Source organism: Mobula birostris, chromosome 8, assembly GCF_030028105.1.
Source record: "Mobula birostris isolate sMobBir1 chromosome 8, sMobBir1.hap1, whole genome shotgun sequence".
Classification (NCBI taxonomy): Eukaryota; Metazoa; Chordata; class Chondrichthyes; order Myliobatiformes; family Myliobatidae; genus Mobula; species Mobula birostris.
This window is the reverse complement of record NC_092377.1, coordinates 82444174-82464635: the sequence shown is the minus strand read 5'-3', so window position 1 is coordinate 82464635 and position 20462 is coordinate 82444174. Positions and strand designations below refer to the sequence as shown.

At 40.6% G+C, this 20462-nt stretch overlaps 1 protein-coding gene across 3 annotated transcripts in view; it reads right to left on the bottom strand.

Moving 5' to 3' along the window:
• gpcpd1 (glycerophosphocholine phosphodiesterase 1) overlaps positions 1–19520 on the bottom strand; it is a 72789-nt gene extending 53269 nt beyond the window's left edge. The window contains exons 1-6 of one of the 3 annotated variants that reach the window (XM_072265544.1): positions 19421–19520; positions 14658–14727; positions 9537–9647; positions 7990–8077; positions 2665–2755; positions 1306–1390 (exon numbers count right to left, since the gene is read on the bottom strand). In XM_072265544.1, the coding sequence (XP_072121645.1) occupies positions 1306–1390; positions 2665–2755; positions 7990–8038 (225 nt within the window). In that variant the 5' untranslated portion in view covers positions 8039–8077; positions 9537–9647; positions 14658–14727; positions 19421–19520. Of the gene's footprint in view, positions 1–1305; positions 1391–2664; positions 2756–7989; positions 8078–9536; positions 9648–14657; positions 14728–17682; positions 17755–19420 lie in introns of those variants that run through there. The other 2 variants (XM_072265545.1, XM_072265546.1) reach the window with 2 other exon arrangements.
• Between the last annotated feature and the right edge of the window lie 942 nt (positions 19521–20462).

The following is a 20462-nucleotide window of genomic DNA, read 5'->3' as shown; positions in this document are numbered from 1 at the left end:
CTAAAGGTGATTGTATTGCACTGATCCTGGTTGTAGTCAATGCCAATGCTAGGTACTGACAATAATGATTAGTAATCACTCACCTGGAGAGCAAAAGAAAAGCAAAATAAGATAAAATCAAAAGTCTTAACATTCCGTGTGCCCTTCCTGAAGAACTGTTTCAAGTTTGCATTAGTAATGGAAACCGATCAGGCTGACTGCACAAAAAAACCATTAAAGACCTTTCTCTTTACAACAATAGTCCGACACCTTTCATTCAACTTAAAATGATTCCACCATTGCCAATATCAAGAAAAATGTAATCACCAGTGCCTTCACTTTGCATTCCTCAAATAACTTTCCAATTACAACCCAGGTTTGGAAGGACACAACCCTTCAAGTGACAGAAAAACTCCATGTTTAAATTTTAATTTTTTTTTGTGGATTTTTATATTTTGATTACCACACAACAGCTTTTTTTTTATTGTAGTGAATTGTGAAAGTCAATTTAAAAAAGCGTGGTCAGTTATAATTACTAAAATTGCTTATTTAATAAGTGAGCAGAAACAAAAATTGTAACAATTTTATCCAAATGGATTCATATGATAAGTAGTATGTAAAATAGCCAATCTACTGCAGAAAAGGACGAATAGGATGATGCTACACATTATTCACCAAAATGATTTGATAATAATCCTGCACTGAAAACCTCAATACAAAAGGTTGAGAAGCAACAGTGGACAAGAGCATACTGTACATTTGCCATAGAAAATCTGTGACAGAGTGAATTGCCAGTGGAACAAGACAGTAGAGTAGAATCAAAAACTTCAACCACCAAATCATTGCCCGACACAAGATTCACACAAAAGCACCAAGGTATAATCAAATAGCAAATAACACACAAAAAGGATCTAGTGCTTTCCTGTGGTATATGATGAATAAACACTTCTTGGGCTTCCTGTACCTGTACCCAGCTGGAAGGCCGAGAAGAGTTTATTCGAGATAACAAGCACTAATCAAATATCAGAAATTTTAGTAGGATACATTTACGTTAAAAAAAAATCAGTTTAAAAAAAAATCTATACCATTTTTCTCCTTTTCCTCTGAAAAATTATGGTTAGACTAGGACTGAAAAATATCAATGAGTCATTCAGCTACAGAAAGCCTTAACTATTTTACAGCAGTAGGGACAGAGAGCAAAATTCAAATACATGATTTAAGCCAGTTATTATAACTGCTTATGCAATAAAAAGCGGCTGAGTAATTAAATACGCAATGATTTGAAAACTGCATTCCAGTTTGGATTGCTTGGAAAATGGATCTTACCTTCAGTTCAGTGGCATAACATTTGAAATAGCGATACTGGAAAAGAGTGGCTCTTGGAAGTTCAACCGCTGCAGTCCATGTAATGCTGGGGTGGGGTGATGGGAAACAAAGTATTATGCTATAACTTTTATTTTCAAATAACAAGTTCAGAAATCAAATGGCTAGCCTAAAAAAAAAAATCACATGAATGATTGGCCTGAAGAACACCTTGAAACCCCCATTTTAGACCAGAACAACAACTGCAAATGCATTGAAAAATTGTTGATAGGGAAAATAGAACTGAAAGAAACTTTAAAATTGATTCCAAATGTAGCAAGTCTCAGCAAACAAAATTCTGTCATGACAACTGATCCTAGAATTATACCTAAAATAGGCATCTGTTAGTCTCATGAGACCATGGATTTGCATCTTGGAAGGTTTCCAGGGCACAGGCCTGGGCAAGGTTGTATGGAAGACTGGCAGTTGCCCATGCTGCAAGTCTCCCCTCTCCACGCCACCGATGATGTCCAAGGGAAGGGCATTAGGACCCATACAACTTGGCACCGGTGTCATCGCAGAGCAATGTGTGGTTAAGTGTCTTGCTCAAGGACACAACACGCTGCCTCAGCCAAGGCTTGAACTAGCGACCTTCAGATCACTAGACGAACACCTTAACCACTTGGCCATGCGCCAACACAAAAATGAAAAATGAATATTTAAAAAATACAAATACAAGGAGGAAATTCTGCTCCTTGCAGTTCCTAGTTTTTCACATTATAAAAAAACTAGACACGAAACAAAAACTTGGTGTCAGAATGAACAGCAAAGGAGGACGATGGTCTTTTAAGAGAAGTTCTATTGAAATTATAACTGTGCTGTCACTTAGGAGATGAGGGACAACAAAGTCACTTCATCAATAATTAAGATCAAGTTCCACATACAACTATACTCCCAAAGTCAACCACAAAGTACAATAATCAAGCAAAATAACCACATCAATAGCAGGTATAAAACATTCAGCAAAAAACAATGACTTAATTTTTTTTGCAGACATTTCACGGAGGGCAATTTTCAGACTCATCTGGGAGTATTCATTCTGATCCTCCCTGATAACCAAATGTAGGGATCGTTAGCGAAGTACATTAGCCACATCTTATTTAGTAATAATCTACTTTGGTCATCAAGAAACTGTGCCTTAGCAGACTGATTAAGAAAATATTTTTAAAATGCAACTGACAGGCAGCCAATGATAATGTTCAGAAAAAAATTATAAATAAGTGAAGGTATAAAATAAATAAAATATTTATTGAATTAGAACTAATGGGAAACTGAATGGCCTTGTACAAATCTGAGCATTTCATCCAATAACATTATACTTACTCATCATTTGCATCGGGTTCGAGAAACACAGCTTTCTGAAAAGACCAACTGCCAAGTGCAGTTGAATTCCCACATACTGCCAACAATTCTCCTACAATACCAAAAGAAAATTAACTTTAAGGCATGCACATGAAAAATCACCAGAACAAGAGTTATAAAATTTCAAATTTTGTCCAAGACCTCGGATTATTGTGCCAACACATTATCTGAATAATCATTTTAACTACACTTAATTGACATACAGTAACCTTCGCTATAGTACCCTAAAGCTGATCTACATTGAAAGCACATGATGCATAAATAAGCATTTATATAGAATGTCATGTTAAAAACCATCTTTTCATGTCCCTGTAAAGTTTTGCACTTAAAAGTCCTGTATTGTTAGAATACACAAGTGCAGCTCACCATATCAGCACCTACCATGATGCCAATTTAACAATTTTATCTACCATCAGTCCTTTGATGTTCCAGAAAAAACAATCCTGATCTGTTCAATGTCTATTAGCTAATACACACCAATCCAGGCAACATCATGGTGAACCTTTTCAGCATCTTCTCCAAAGCAATCACTTCTTTCCTGTAATATGGTATCCAGAAAAGTACATATTCTAAATGTAGCCAAACCAAAATTTTATATAGGCGTAAAGAAGCTGTTGACATTTACAGTCAATGTTCCTACCAAGGTATGTATGCCTTCTTTATCACATTATTCACTCGTTTTGCCACTTTCAAGAATCTATGCAGTCTTGGCTAAAGACACTTATGTACAAACCCCATTTCCAGAAAAGTTGGGATATTTTCCAAAATGCATTAAAAACAAAAATCTGTGATATGTTAATTCACGTGAACCTTTATTTAACTGACAAAAGTACAAAGAAAAGATTTTCAATAGTTTTACTGACCAACTTAGTTGTATTTTGTAAACGTACACAAATTTAGAATTTGATGGCTGCAACACATTCAACATAAGTTGGGACAGAGGCATGTTTACCATTGTGTTACATCACCTTTTCTTTTAATAACACTTTTTAATCATTTTGGAACTGAGGATACTAATTGTAATAGATTTGCAATTGGAAATTTTGTCCATTCTTGCTTGATATAAGACTTCAGCTGCTCAACAGCCCGTGGTCTCCATTGTCTGATTCTCCTCTTCATGATGCGCCATATATTTTCAACAGGAGATAGATCTGGACTGGCAGCAGGCCAGTCAAGCACACGCACTCTGTGTCTACAAAGCCACGCTGTTGTAGCCCGTGTAGAATGTGGTCTGGCATTGTCCTGCTGAAATAACCATGGACGTCCTGGGAAGAGACATCGCCTTGATGGCAACATATGTCTCTCTAAAATCCTAATATATGCCTCAGAGTCAATGGTACCTTCACATACATGCAACTCACCCATGCTGTGGGCACTGATGCACCCCCATACCATCATATATGCTGGCTTTTGCACCTTTCGCTGATAACAATCTGGCTGGTTGTTTTCATCTTTGGCACGGAGAACTCGACACCCGTTTTTTCCGAAAACTAGCTGAAATGTGGACTCATCTGACCACAGCACACGGTTCCAGTCTTTCAGTCCATCTGAGATGAGCTCATGCCCAGAGAACTCGCCGGCGTTTCTGCATAGAGTTGATGTATGGTTTCCTCCTTGCGTAATACAGTTTGAAGTTGCATTTCTGGATGCAGCAACGAACTGTGTTGAGTGACAATGGTTTTCCGAAGTACTCCCGAGCCCAGGTGACTATAATTGTCACAGTGGCATAACGGTTTCTTAGGCAGTGCCGCCTGAGGGCTCGAAGATCACGCGCATTCAATGGTGGTTTCCGACCTTGCCCTTTACGCGCTGAGATGTCTCTGAATTCTCTGAATCCTTTCACAATATTATGTACTGTAGATGTTGAAAGACCTAAATTCTCTGCAATCTTGCATTGAGAAATGTTCCTTTTGAACTGACTAACAATTCTCTCACGAATTTTGGCACGAAGGGGTGAGCCACGACCCATCCTTGCTTGCAAAGACTGAGCCTTTGATGGACGCTACTTTTACACCCAGTCATGATACCTCACCTGCTACCAATTAGCCTGCTTAATGTGGAGTCTTCCAAACCAGTGTTACTTGAATATTCTGTGCACTTTTCAATCATATTTTAACTCTGTCCCAACTTATTGTTGAGTGTGTTGCAGCCATCAAATTCTAAATTTGTGTATATTTACAAAATACAATTAAGTTAGTCAGTAAAACTATTGAAAATCTTTTCTTTGTAATTTTGTCAGTTAAATAAAGGTTCACGTGAATTAACATATCACAGATTTTTGTTTTTATTGCATTTTGGAAAATATCCCAACTTTTCTGGAAATGGGGTTTGTACATCAAATCTCAGAATGGTCACACCACTTTCCTCTCACATTTGACCATCCAAAATACTTCATCCTTTTACAGATTAAACTTCAGTTGTAATTTCTCTAAGCGATGTTTTCAACTAACTTATATCACTGCTATATCTTTTGGCAACCTCCCTTGTTATACAAAAATGCACTAACTTTTTTTTTCATCCAAAGATTTACACACATACTCAGTGGCCACTTTATTAGGTATAGCAGGTTGTTAATAGAAATATCTAATCAGCCATCAACTGGTAACATCACAATGCATAAAAGCATGTTCAAGAGTTTAAGTTGCTGCTCAGACCAAACAAATAAATGGGGAAGAAATGTGATCTAAGTGACGTTGATAATGGAATGATTGTTGGTGCCAGAATGGATGGGTTGAGCATCTCAGAAGCTGATGATCTCCTAGAATTTTCATACAGTCTCTAGAGCAAGGGTTTCCAACTTTTTATGCCATGGACCAATACTATTAAGGGGTCAGGTTGGGAATCTCTGTTCTCAAGTTAGCAGAATGGCACAATAAACAAAAAAAAAAATCCAGTGAGCAGCAGGTATCTGGATGGAAAACCCTCGTCAATGAGAGAAGTGAGAAGAGAGTGACCAGATAGATTCAATCTGACAGGAAGGCGACAGTAACTCAAATAAACACGCTTTATCAGCGATACGCAGAACAACATCTCTGAACACACAACACAAGAAACTTTGAAGTGGAAGAGATACAATAGCAGAATACTGTGAGTAAACACTTACTGGCCATTTTGTGCATACAGGAGGTACCTAATAAAGTGGTACTTGTGTATATTACATAATTGTCATAATACATAACAGGATAGCATAGTGACTACACATTTCTTATTCATTGACTCTACTCACATGGTCTCACTGGACAAATGTTACAAGATGTCCTTTATGTGCAGCAGTGACATCATCTCTAATCAGTAACAAAATCCACCCCACCTCATGTACACCTCTCCCTATCTCTACTTCAATACAGGTAGGGGTCCCAAAAGAGATTATTCAAATTTAACAAACAGCTGATACTCTGCTTTACTGAACCCATTTTAGAATGACAGTTCAGTACATTCTGGAAAATACTTGGAACAGACTCATTACTTTAAAGGATTTAACTTATTACATTCAACTTAAACTTTATATAAATAAAAAGATAGAAACTGTCATCTGACGCAATGGTGTACTGAAGTAATATTTTCCAAAAGATCATGTTCATAGTACTTGAGATCAAGTCTTTTGGATGAGCAGTACTTTTCTGTGCAACTCAATCAACATGTGCAAGAATCTAAACGCAAACAGGAATTCTGCAGATGCTGGAAATTCAAGCAACACACATCAAAGTTGCTCACTCTTCCTTCAGTTAGTCCTGACGAAGGGTCTCGGCCTGAAACGTCGACTGCACCTCTTCCTACAGATGCTGCCTGGCCTGCTGCGTTCACCAGCAACTTTGATGTGTGTTGCATGTGCAAGAATCCTTTGTTTGGTCACCTATCACAACCTTCTTTCACAGCTCCACATTCTACTTACACATCGACCCTTTCAAATAAAAAGATTTTACCCAAAGAGCCCAAATGGTTTCAAGCAAAGTCAGCCTTTCAGTTGCACATGCCCAATACTTTTGACTAATCACAAGTAGCGATGAGTCAGCATACTGGAGTGAGATAGGACACCTGGTTGAGTGGTGCTGCAACAACAACCTCACACAATGTCAGTACAACTAAAGGGCTGATTGTTGACTTCAGGGAAATGGAATGAGTGTGAACATGAGTTGTCTACACAGGGGGAAAAATAATGATGGAAAGAGTAAGCAGTTTTAAATGCCTCATGTTAACATACAGGACGACCAGTTTTCCCTTAGGAGATTAAGGAAATTTAATTTGTCACCAAACACACTAACAAACTTTTGCATATGTATGATGTGACTGACTGCATCAATGTGTGGCAATGCAAGAAGCTGAAGACAGCAGTGGACTTACCCAATACATCACACCACTATTTGTAGGATCTACCAGAGGCCTGCCTCAAAGCAATAACATTGATCAGACACAACCATCATCCCAGTCATGCCTTCCTCTCACAACTACCATTGTGCAGGAGGTATAGAAGCCCAAAGTTCCACAACACAAGGTTCAGAACATCCATTTTTGTTCAACCAATCAATTCCTATGCACCATTATTCCTAGATCCCTCTGTTCTACTGCATTCTTCAATGCCCTACCATTTACCATGTATGTCCTATTTTGATTAGTCCTATCAAAATGTAGCATCTCACATTTATCAGCATTAAACTCCATCTGCCATCTTTCAGCCCAATTTACTAGAACTTATTTACTAGAACTGACAAAGGACCTCGGCTCAAAACAGAGACCGTTTATTCCCCTCCACAGATGCTGCTAGATGTCTGATTTCCTCCATTTTGTCCATGTTGCTCAAGATTACCAGCTCTGCCAAATCATCTGTGTTTCTCAACATCCGAACTATTGGCTCTAAATGAATTATAACAATGCTAATATAGTCACCTACTTTATGCAATTATCAGTCAAGTATGATAGTTCACATCATAATTCAACATATTTTCAAAATATAAAAGGTTAAATATTTAAATCATATACTTAAGAGAATTATTTTAGTAATTCAAACATACAAGTATTAAACACCAAAATAGGTAAATGTAAAAATTCAAATTTCACATTAACAAGCACAGTGATAACAAATATAATTTGTGTCTACTAGGGAAAAAATTAATACAAGAAAGAAGTTAAAATGATGTTATCAGTCGCACAGACCAGGTCAAATGTGTAAATTTAAATACTGTGTGAAAAATTGTTGAATATAGCATTTTCCCCTTTAGTGTGAAATCTGCATTTTTGCTTGTAAGTCACATGGTTTTTTAAAATTTCTCCCAAGTCACCATACATTACCTGGAAGTGTAGTCCCCTTGAGTTTGAAAGTGACCCTTGAAGTGCCCATCCTTGTTGATGTTGAAACACTATCAACTGCTGATGTCACCTAGTGTTTTAAAGAAAGTTAAAAGAACTGCATGTTATATCGGTTACAGGTTAAAAGAATTTGTTACCAATCTATCCCTCAAGTGGCATATGCTAAAGATAAAGTCCTATTATTAATCAGATTCTAAGATGCTCAATGTATCCACATTCCTTGTGCCATATTGGGAATCTAGGGTTGAGATCAACCCATCAGATCTAGACTTCAATCTCAGCTGCACTGGTGCAGTAGGTGACAAAAATCTCCCAATTAGAGCTACTTTCAAATATCAAATAACATTAAGCAGCAAAACTAGGTTCAAAGGTAATTAAAAACCTATCTGAACCATTGGCCCATGGTCAACCAATGTAAATAATTATCCTATCATCTTTGAGACAAGCTAACATTACGGCAGAAAGTAACTTTAGACTATTTGTGCAGCAGCCAATTAGATAGCCAATTATCCTAAAACAAATGTAATACCCTGGTTTAAGACAATGCTTTAACTTATTAATAACAGTCATGCTATTTGCATTTGAGAAAATCTGCAGAAAATACCAATGTGGTCCTTTAATTACATTATACAATCCAGTATTTCTTTTTTTTTTGCTGTTTAAAATAATGATTCAGTTGATCAAGTTAGGCTTGTAATAGCCAATACGATGTTGTAACTCTTTGTCCAATAAGATGCCCCTGAACATTTTAGAGCGATTGGGAGTAGCCATTTTCTGGAGAGTGTGCAGGAGTTCTGGAGAAAGGAGATAGGAGGGAAAATAGAAATGGATGACAAACATAGCCAAATAACATGAACTAATTTGGAAACACAGATACTGCTGTTGGAAAACCCTCATGTAGAGTTTGGTCTCAGAGAGTGTGCAGATAATTTTTAATTAGCTAGTTATCACACGACCTTGAAGAAAGGTCAATACTTCAAACTGGATTGATTCTGCAACAATATGGTCATCCTACAGGCTAATTAATGTGTGTAATGAGTCCTTTTCTTTATTTTGTTTGTATAGTTTGAAACAATTTGTCAATACAATTTCAATTTAGGTTTATACTGGTGTGAGTTAAACTCTGCTTCCTAGCATACAGTAAACCTGCGTGGGAGGGTCAGTGTTCATGTAAGTGACAACCTCATTGTCCCTTAAAGGAACATCCAAACTTTTATGTGTTGCATTTACCCATGTTTATTTATTGGAAATGACCTTTTTATCATTATTCCCATTCTTGTTGAGATATTTTGCTGTTAGCTCATATTTACAGCAATAGCTAACTCATTAAGGGTGAGGGGGTCATACAAAAAAAATCTTTGCAAAGTTCCAATTTTTAAAGAATATCTTATAAAATGGCACATTTACTCCCAGGTAAACATTCTAAATAAAATTTCCATACCAGTTCTACTGTAATGTTTGTCACTTAGAAAAGAAAAATGTATTTTCTTAAACCCAGAGTCATGGCTCAAACCTTTGCAGATACTTACGCACGATCCAAGCTTTTTGCCTATTACTGCTGAGAAAATAAAACTTCAAAACTGCCACGCAACCACAGTCTGTCTGAAATTACGAGTCAAAATGCTGTAAAATACCACCACCTGTACAAAAGACAATGTATTGTAATACCATTGCCAAAACTAGTTGGCAAATATAAAAGTTTAAATTACTTGGATAGTATAAAGTAAACGGTGATATTACTTCTGCCTTTATTGTACACTGTGCCACCGCAGAACACTGCATAATTTACATTTTGTTAACAGTAATCCGATACCTGTTTCTGTAGAAGTTTAATTAAATTTCAGGTGGGACATCTTGTTTTATCTATTGCAATCCTCCACTGCAATAATTACTACTTGTTTTCACTCAAACATTAATGTTGGCTTACATGATTAAACTGCAAATATTGGAGGCATTCAAGCTGCAATCAAAAGCAGAGAATTTACTTTTTGCTAAGTTGTGAGCACATTATCAGACTGATACATAGTGAAAACATTATGAATTGCTTATAAAATACGAAACAAGTTGACCATTAATTATTTTAGCCAGGCAGGTGCAAGTAGCCAAACTCAGCAGGCCATGCAGTATTTACGGAAAAGAGTAAACAGTCAAAGATTTAGATCGAGGCCCTTCATCAGGACTGAAAAGGAAGGGGAGAAGTACTTCTCCAGTCCTGATGAAGGGTCTCAGCATGAAATGTCCGCTGTTTACTCTTTTCCATTGATGTGGCCTGGCCTGCTGAGTTCCTCGTGCATTTTGTGTGTTACTTTGGATTTCCAGCATCTGCAGATTTTTTTCGTGTTTGTGAAACATTCACCTCAGACTGGAAAACTGAAAACACACAATCACATAGGGTAATCAAGTAGGAAATGACAATATGCCTCACTGGAAAAGGATCCAGTGCTTTCCCAAATAAACTCTTCTTGGTCTTCCAGGCAGGTACAGGAAGATGGTAGAGTTTGTCATCAAAACACCGGTTAAAATCGATACCTGTTCCCCGCTGGAAGCCCAAGAATAGTTTATTCGTCATGGCTCATTCAGTTTGTAGTAGTTCTCTGAAACAGCAATGGACCCCTCTCCCCGCTGCAAGTTGTTTTTCCCTCTCAGCCCCCTTTTGAACTTTACAATTGAATCTGCCTCCACAGCTATCCCTGTACATTAACCTCTCTCCCCCAGACTTCAGTTTCATTGGCAAGAGAGTTAGGGAGATGCACTGTTGCTTTTTCTATTCACTTCAGCACCAGAATGAGTACTATGTGCATTCCAGAACACAACCACATGTCACACAAACTTTCCTTTGGTCACTTTTAATCCTTTTGCCAATTGATTTTATTCTATCTCCTTTCTGCCAATGTGAAGATTCATCAACTTTGTCTAAATGCACATGATTTCACAAAATCTATCAGATCCCTTTGTAATGTCCTCTGTTAAAAGCAAAACAATCCTAGCCTCTTTAGTCTATTCACATAAAGTTGTTCAACCTGAAAAGTTTATTAAATCTCTTTAGTGACTTTTCCAAAATGTGGTAACCCAGACTTATGCTGGTGAATAACAAACCTGATTCTGATATTATGTGCAGATCAGAATCAGGTTTGTTATTCACCAGCATGTGTCGTGAAATTTGTTAATTTCTATTGCACATTTAAAAACTTCCTTATACTTCAAGAAACTAAATCTAGAAGTCTGGGAGACATTTCAAATTACTTTCTCAAACTATTCTGTCACTAATAAACCATGCACTAAACCAGATTCTTCTGCGCTTGCATGCCTTTAAAAGATTCCCTCCTGGGTTTATGATTGTCTCTTCACATTCTCCCCACACTTGAGACATCAGTATTATATTTAATCTGCTACCTACCAACTTCTCAATATCTCGTTGACTATACTACCCTCTTCAGTACATCACACCTCTACATTATTGTCTGCAAATCTAGAAAACAGTGTCCTCCCTATCGAAGTTCAAATCAACAATATTAAGCACTGGATCCAGTGGAGAAATTCATTACACACTTTTTTTGCATTTGCCACAGCTTTCTCTACAGATCTCAGATATTGCCGGGGGGAGGAAGGGAGGGGATGACGCATCAGTGGCCACACTGTGGCTTAGCAGGGAATGGTAAAGTCAGGCAGTGGGGTAGTTATAGGGGACCCGATAGTTAGGTGCATATTGGCACCAATGACATAGTCAGAAAAAGGGAAGAGATCCTACACAGTGAGTAAATAGTTTGGAAAGAGGTTGAAGAGAAGGATCTCCAAGATAGTAATCTCTGAATTATTCCCTGTACCATAGGCTAGTGCAGGTAAGATTTGGGTGATGGCATGAACAAATGAGTGGTGAGGGGATGGTGGAAAGGACAGGGTTTCAAGTTCTTGGATCAATGGAACCTTTTCTGGGAAATGGGTGACCCTACAAGAGGGACAGGCTGTAACTGAACTGAAGGGGAATCAATATCCTGGTGGGGAGATTGCTAATGCTACTCAGGAGAGTTTAAACAAATTTTGCAAGGGGCTAGGAACCAGAGCCCCAGGTCTGTAAGAGAAGGATTGGACCAGAAGGTAGATGTCAAGGAAACTATTGAGGAGCAAAATTGAAATAAGAGGGATAATGTGTTGGATAGTTTGAAGTGTGTATATTTTACTGCTAGGAGTATTATGGAGGGGCCAGACACGGAGTCCATTTGGGTAGAAGTCAGGAATAGGAAGGGTGCAATCATACTGATGGGATGGTATGACAGAACCCGCACCCCCCCAAATATCCATCGGGACATTGATGAACAGACGTATAATCAGATTAAGGAAATGTGTAGAAATGATAGGGTTATTTTCATGATGGATTTCAACTTCCCCAATATAAACTGCCACCTTTATAGTCCAAGGTCCTTTGATAAGACAGAATTTGTAAAGTGTATCCATGATTAAATCAATGATTACGGTGTAATGAGAGGATTGGGCCATATAGGTCCTGATGTTGGGCAATGAGCCTGGCCAGATGGCAAAGGACAAGATTGCTGGGCCCTTGACCAGTATTTTCGTGTCCTCTCTAGCCACAGGATTGCTGAGTGATTAATGTTGTACCTCTATTTAAGACAGGAACAAGGGAAAATCCTGGAAATTATAGACCAGCAAGTCTCAGCGCCATTTGTAGGAAAATTGCTGGAGAAAATTCTTAGGGATAGGTTATATATGAGCCAGCATGGCTGGTCATGCCTTACCATCTTGATTAAGTTTTTTGACAAGGTGACGAGAAAGATTGATGAGAGTGGGGCAGTGGATGATGTCTACATGGATTTTAGTAAGGTGTTTGATGAAGTCCCTCATGGGGTGCTAATCCAAAAGATTAAGATGCATGGGGGTCTATGGCAAATTGGCCGTTTGGATTCAGAACCGAATTGCACATAGAAGACAGGCAGTAGTGGTTGAAGGGACTTATTTTAACTGAAGGTCTGTAATTTAGCGCAGGGATCCGTGCTGGGACCTCTACTGTCTGTGATGTATATAAAAGACCTAGATGAAAATATAGATGGGGGGGTTACTAAGTTTGCCAATGATACCAAGATTGGTAGAGTTGTGGATAGTATAGAAGACCAGCAAAGAATACAGTACAATACAAATCAGTTGCAGATGTGGGCAGAGAAATATTGGTTGGAGTTTAAGCCAGACAAATGTGAGGTGTTGCACCCTGGTTGGGCAAATGTAAGGAGATATTACACTGTTAAGGGAAAAATCCTTAACAGTGTTGCTGAGCAGAGAGATCTTAGGATCCAAGTTCATAGCTCCTTGAAAGTAGCTACACAGGTCGATAAGGTGGTTAAACAGGCCTATGGAATGCATGTTTTTAACCAATTTCCCCCGGGATCAATAAAGTATGACTATGACTATTTTTATCAGTTGAGGCATTGAGTTCAAAAATTTATAAAGTTGCAACTCTGGTTAGGTCACATCTAGAGTATTGCATACAGTTCTGGAAGGATGTTGAAGTTTTGGAGAGGGCGCAGAATAGGTTTACTAATTTGCTGCCGGGTTTACAATGCATATGGTATCACAAGAGACTGGATTAATTTGGGTTGTTTTCTCTGGAGCGCCAGTGGCTGAGAGGAGATCTGATAAAAGTCTACAAGATTTTGAGAGGCATAGACTGACTGGACAAAGAGTACCTGTTTCATATGGTTGAAATGTCTAATACCAGATGGGATGCATTGAAGGATACAGGGGGTAGGTTCAAGGGGGACGTGAGGGGCAAGTTTTTTTTAAGCTCATGGAATGTGCAGCCTGGTATGGTAGTGGAAGCAAATATATTAGAGGCATTTAAGAGATGTTTGGATAGGCAGATGGATATAAGATGGAGGGATACAGACATGGTGTAGGTAGGAGGGATTAGTGTTTGGATGTTTCTTATTTGCTTTTTAGCTGCTACAGCACAACATTGTGGGCTGAAAGGTGAATTCCGGTGTTGTACTGTTCCATATTCTCTGTACGTTAACCCATTACTACAAAGAAGTTACCCAAAACTTTGCTTTTTAACAAAAATCCATCAATTGATATGGTCAATATTTTTTTATATTTATTAGTAATCCTTAAAAATTCACAATGAAACTAAATGAACAAATGTAATTTTAATTTTGTAAGTCTTTAAAGTTAAAAAGCACACTGTAAATACAATGGACAAAATCTCACCATATCAATTCCATTTTAAAGGAACTGAGTTAAAGCTTTGCATGCAAGATAAATTTAAAGAATACAAAGGAAATTCTTCTTCTAATTACTATTCACTGGGTAATTGTTTAATGCTGGATGGAAAAGTAGGTATTTACTTGGTAAATCTTACATACTATTTATACAACTAAGCCCCAGATTATGAGGCATTAGAAATTAATATATTAAATACAAGTTTGTAAACAAATCCAACACTGTTTTGACAAGACAGTGGATGAAATTCAGGATCAAATCAGCAGCACAGTATCTTGAGCATCTTGTGCCTTTGGATACTTTAATAACCTAAATCAAATAATTAAAATGCAACTATCATGAATAGGCATATACAATAACACCCAGATGAACACCAGTCTCTGTGCATCTAATCAAAACATTTTACAAATGTACTGTATACATACCAAGTCAAGTTGGTTTCTGCAATGTCATGCCGGCTTGCTGTCACCACCAAAAGTATTTAAATCTTCAGTCCTGCTTACACACAAAAATAGCTTACATTTTAAACTTAAAAGTTTTCTTTAACAGAATATTTCAAGCTAGAAGCATTAAACTCTTAAATCCTGTCCTTACATAATTCAATATCAAAAATTAGGATACAATTCCAAGCTTAGAAAAACTTCCAAGAAATAACAATATGCACAGCAGTTAATTATTTGCAAAATAGAAATTGACTATCAGTACTCTCATTATCTCATAAACTGAAAATATCCAGGAAGTGCACCCTCCCCCCACCTTCTTTATAGGCTCCTTCCCACCCTCCCCCCACCTTCCTTATAGGGCCTCTGCCCCTTCCCTCTTCAATCCAGACAAAGGGTTCTGGTCCGAAACATTGACTGATTGTTTCCACAGATGCTGCCCGACCTGCTGAGTTCATCCAGTGTGTTGTGAGTGTTGCTTTGACCCCAGCATCTGCAGAGTATTTTGTATTTAGGTTGGTTGTTAGTCAATGTAGATAGGTCACATATTGAAAAATATAGCAGCATCCATTAAATTGCATTCAGAAGATGATCAAAACAGTAGGAGAACGAGAAAGTGAGATTAGAATCTTGAGTAAGGGAATCCAAACATTTTGAGGGAGAGAAACTAATGCTGGCTGCATTCTGTCTCTACTGGGCAAGAGTGAATAAGGCACAGATATTCCTACTGCATTCAACAAAACATGTCAAAGAATTATGTGATTAAAAATGCCAAACAACAGTGTTAAAGACTTTAAATGGGAAAAGCGTTGTTACCAAACCTTTTAAGAATAATAAATCTATTGCTTCACTTCTTTGTACTGTATATAGATTATACTGATCACTCTTCATGGGACAATGGCTTATTCAATAACTACAATTATACAAGTTGCATTTAAAAATCTCAGTGTTCTATTTACCTTCAGCTCTGGGCAGAAAACCACACACTGACGTTCCAATATCTCTGTTTTCTACAAGATTTACCTTGTTCTAACCTTACCAATCTGATTTCCAGAGCATTTTTAATAATGACTTCCCATTCACCCTGCATTTAAATACCCAGCTCCATACATCCTTTCTGCTGCCACTGCACAAACATCAAAACTCAATGAACCATAACTTCCTCCAGGTGATCAGTGGAAAGATCACAACTATATTTGGCCTACATCATTAAATTTTCAATCTTTACTTCCCATTTCACCTCACCCACAGCAAATGTGCCTGGACAAATCTGTATGTAACTAACTTGCATCATCCATGTTCTCTGCAACACAAAAATCTCTCCCACCCCTAACTCAGCGCATTTGTTGCTGAAATACTCAAGCACGCATCTATCACTTGGAAACTTGACTGTCTGACAAATATTCATCTGCCAACTTCTCTGAAAAGCTCCAGGACGTAGCAAATTACAAGGTGCTGCCCATTTCTGATCCCACACGAAGCAGTTGGTTCACCACCCAACAGAGGGCATACAATACAGCAAAAATTAGGGGGAAGTCAGAGGATTGAGAAAACCAACAGAAGGCAAAAGAAAAAGTGCAGGGAGTTGTGGGTGGGGGGGGGTGGGAATGATGAAATATGAAGCTAAGCAAGCCAATAATATCAAAAGTGATACCAAAAGCTTTTTTCAGACATACAAGTAACAAAAGAGAGGCCAGAGTAGATAATGGACTGCTGGAAAATGACACTGCAGAGATAGTAACGGGGGACAACGAAATGTTGGACGAACTGAATAAGTATTTTGTACCAGTTTTCACTGTGGAACACTCTAGTAGTATACCAGAAGTCTGAGTTCAAGGGGCAGAAGTAAGTGCAGTTGCTATTACTAGGGAGATGGTGCTTCAGAAATTGAAAGTAGGTAGATAAGTCACCTGGACAGGATGGTCTACACCCAAAGGTTCTAAAAGAGGTAGCTGAAGAGATTGCAAAATCATTAGTAATGATTAATAATGATTTTGGCATGATTCCAGAGGAATGGAAAATTACAAATAACACTCCTCAGGAAGGGAGAGAGGCATCAAACAAGGAAATTATAGGCCAGTCAGCCTAACCTCAGTGGTTGTGAAGATGTTGGGAGTTGATTGTTAAGGGGAAGTTGAAGGCCCATGACAAAAAAAGGTCAAAGTCAGCATGACTTAAGGGAAAATCTTGCCTGACAATCTGTTGGAATGTTTTGAAGAAAAAACAAGCAGGATAAACAAAGGATGGATGTTGTGTACTTGGATTTTCTGAAAGCCTTTGTGCCTCACCCAGACTGGAAAGGCAGGGGGCAGAAGTGAAATCAAGGCAGGGAAAGGAGAATAGGTAAGACCAGGTGTGGGGCTGGGTGGGTGAAGGGAGATGAAGTAAATAGCTGGGAAGGGTAAGGTGGAAGACGTAAACAGGTGAAGAGGGAATCTAATGGAAGAGGACAGTGGACCATGGAAGAAAGGGTAGGACTTCATTTTCAGTCCTAATGAAGGGTCTTGGTCCAAAACATTGACTGCTTTATTACCTCTGCAGTAAATATAACCTGACCGACTGAGTTCCTCGCAATCACCCACTTTGCTTTCATTTAATTTCACATCCAGTGCTCAAACTAGTTATTCTCCTTTGAATTCCACACAGAAAATTTCCTATCCTATGGAAGCACACGAAGTTATGGAGGAACTCATAACAGTCGACACTTCGGTCAGAAAGCCGTCATCAGAACCGGAAATGGAGGGAGAAGAAGCCAAAAGAAGGTGGTGGTGGTTGGGGGGTGGGAAGGAGGGAGAAGGGGGATGAAGTAAGAAGCAGAAAGGAATTAGGTGGAAGCGGTAAAGAAAGAATCTAATAGGAGAGGACAGTGCTCCATGGAAGGAAGGGAACCTGAGAGAGATGATGGGCAGGTGAGCACTGAAGGAGAGAGGGGAATCAGATAAGGGAATGGAAATAGAAGGGGAGGGGGATAGAAATTACCGGAATTTAGAAAAATCGACGTTCAGCCTACCTCGATTACCCTACGGTAAGCGGCTCATTTCCCATCTTTTTAAAATCCAATACGCGAATGCGCTTCTCTAAAACGCGGATGCAACGTGGCAGCCGGCAATAAATTCCTTTAAGCAACACACACAAAATGCTGGTGGAACGCAGCAGGCCAGACAGCATCCATAGCAAGAAGCACAGTCGACGTTTCGGGCCGAGACCCTTCGTCAGGAATTCCTTTCAACTGCATACCAAATCATGGGGATGCAGAGGCGTGAGCGACCGAATTGGGGGAAGGGAAGAGAAAGGAAAAGGGTGCCGAACCGGATGGTGGGATAGCGGCAGGCGTGTTGAGAGAACAAAGGCTGGGACAGCGTTTGTGCGGTTTTTTCCCCCGCAGGAAGCGACCGGGTCGAATTTTGGGGGAGGGGTGGTCTTCAGAAGACCGGTGGGAGGGGTGGGGGGAGCTAAGTAAGGACCGCGAAGCCAGGACGTTACCGGGTGGAGGTTGAATGAAGGAAGTAAAGAGAAGCTGGAACGATGTAGGTTGGGTTTGGGGAAGAGTGCAGCGGGAGAAGCCGGGACGGGGTTGGGGGTAGAGTGGAGGCAGAAGCCGGGACGGGGTTGGGGGTAGAGTGGAGGCAGAAGCCGGGACGGGGTTGGGGGTAGGGTGGAGGCAGAAGCCGGGACGGGGTTGGGGGTAGGGTGGAGGCAGAAGCCGGGACGGGGTTGGGGGTAGGGTGGAGGCAGAAGCCGGGACGGGGTTGGGGGTAGGGTGGAGGCAGAAGCCGGGACGGGGTTGGGGGTAGGGTGGAGGCAGAAGCCGGGACGGGGTTGGGGGTAGGGTGGAGGCAGAAGCCGGGACGGGGTTGGGGGTAGGGTGGAGGCAGAAGCCGGGACGGGGTTGGGGGTAGGGTGGAGGCAGAAGCCGGGACGGGGTTGGGGGTAGGGTGGAGGCAGAAGCCGGGACGGGGTTGGGGGTAGGGTGGAGGCAGAAGCCGGGACGGGGTTGGGGGTAGGGTGGAGGCAGAAGCCGGGACGGGGTTGGGGGTAGGGTGGAGGCAGAAGCCGGGACGGGGTTGGGGGTAGGGTGGAGGCAGAAGCCGGGACGGGGTTGGGGGTAGGGTGGAGGCAGAAGCCGGGACGGGGTTGGGGGTAGGGTGGAGGCAGAAGCCGGGACGGGGTTGGGGGTAGGGTGGAGGCAGAAGCCGGGACGGGGTTGGGGGTAGGGTGGAGGCAGAAGCCGGGACGGGGTTGGGGGTAGGGTGGAGGCAGAAGCCGGGACGGGGTTGGGGGTAGGGTGGAGGCAGAAGCCGGGACGGGGTTGGGGGTAGGGTGGAGGCAGAAGCCGGGACGGGGTTGGGGGTAGGGTGGAGGCAGAAGCCGGGACGGGGTTGGGGGTAGGGTGGAGGCAGAAGCCGGGACGGGGTTGGGGGTAGGGTGGAGGCAGAAGCCGGGACGGGGTTGGGGGTAGGGTGGAGGCAGAAGCCGGAAGAGAGCTAGCGGGGGGGAGTAAGCGTGGCGGGGAAGAAGCTGGTTCTGTGTTGATGGGAGGAGAAGAAGAAAAGCCGGGACCGTGCCGGTTGGGTCAAGAGAAAAGCCGAACGGGTCCGGGCAACGAAAACAACTCCTCCGACGGACACCCGTCACCGTTGAGTAGACGGCAAGAAAACGCGAACCTCGGTTATGAACCGATTTTTTTTAAAAAAAAGGGAAACTTTACCCTCCCCCTCTTAACTTGGGCTGGCTAATCTGCCACATACCTGAGAGAAGACATCAATCCGAACTGTCTGTCCGACGACGACTGACACCAGCGACTGCAAGAAAACCAACGGCGTCTGCCTGCTTCCCCCACAGTTACAGCATCAGTGCAAATCCCGCCCACCTGCCCTTCCCATTCGTCCACTGCTACTCTCTGATTGGTGGATCCCTCCTGTCGATCGCTGTCGACACCCCCCGCCCCCAAACCATCGTGTCACCATTGCAACCTGACGGACTGGAGGTAATATTTTTGCCATTTGCAACCCCGACTTGCTTTTTGGAATCTTAGTTTTCGTCTTCTATTTTTAAAAAATGTACATTTTTAATAGTCAAAGGTCGTGAACCCTGCGAGTCCGCACTCAACGTTTTACTTCCTTTTACGTCTACCATTGGAAGAAACTCTTTCAATTTGGCCATAGCTTATGATGCTTCAACCTACAGCTGTCTAGCCTCCAGTTTCTTTTGAATCTATTTCTGCCCGACTTCCTGCTAAGCAAGCTCCAAATATAATGCCCCACTCTCAATTAAAGTGTCTAATTTCCCCTGCATGACTCATTTTCATGCAAGTACAAAGGTTTAAATGCAAAATTTATATTTCCTCATTCACTTCCGATTTCACAAAAGGTGGTGTGTTCTCTTCTGCCTAGACACTGAAGAGGTGACTCGCCTTCTTTACTGCAAACTATATTCTTAAACCCCACTCCACTGTCATCTTGCTCGAACAGCAAGCAAGAATTTGAACAGTTTTGTCACTTCTGCTCCGTAGATCAAGGGGACAAACTTACTTTCAGATAACCTGCTCCAACAATGCATAATTTTCCTTATTTCCCTAATTTCATTCAGAGGGTAGTGAACGTTTAAAATTCTGGCATCCAGATGAGAGGTTGCGAAGACTCAGTCATTCAACTGAGGCCAATAGAATCAGAATCAGGTTTAATATCACCAGCATAAACGGCAGCAGAACAATGCACTGCATGATAAATAGAGAAATAAATAAATTACAGGAATTATATATAATACATATTAAATAATTAAATTACAAAT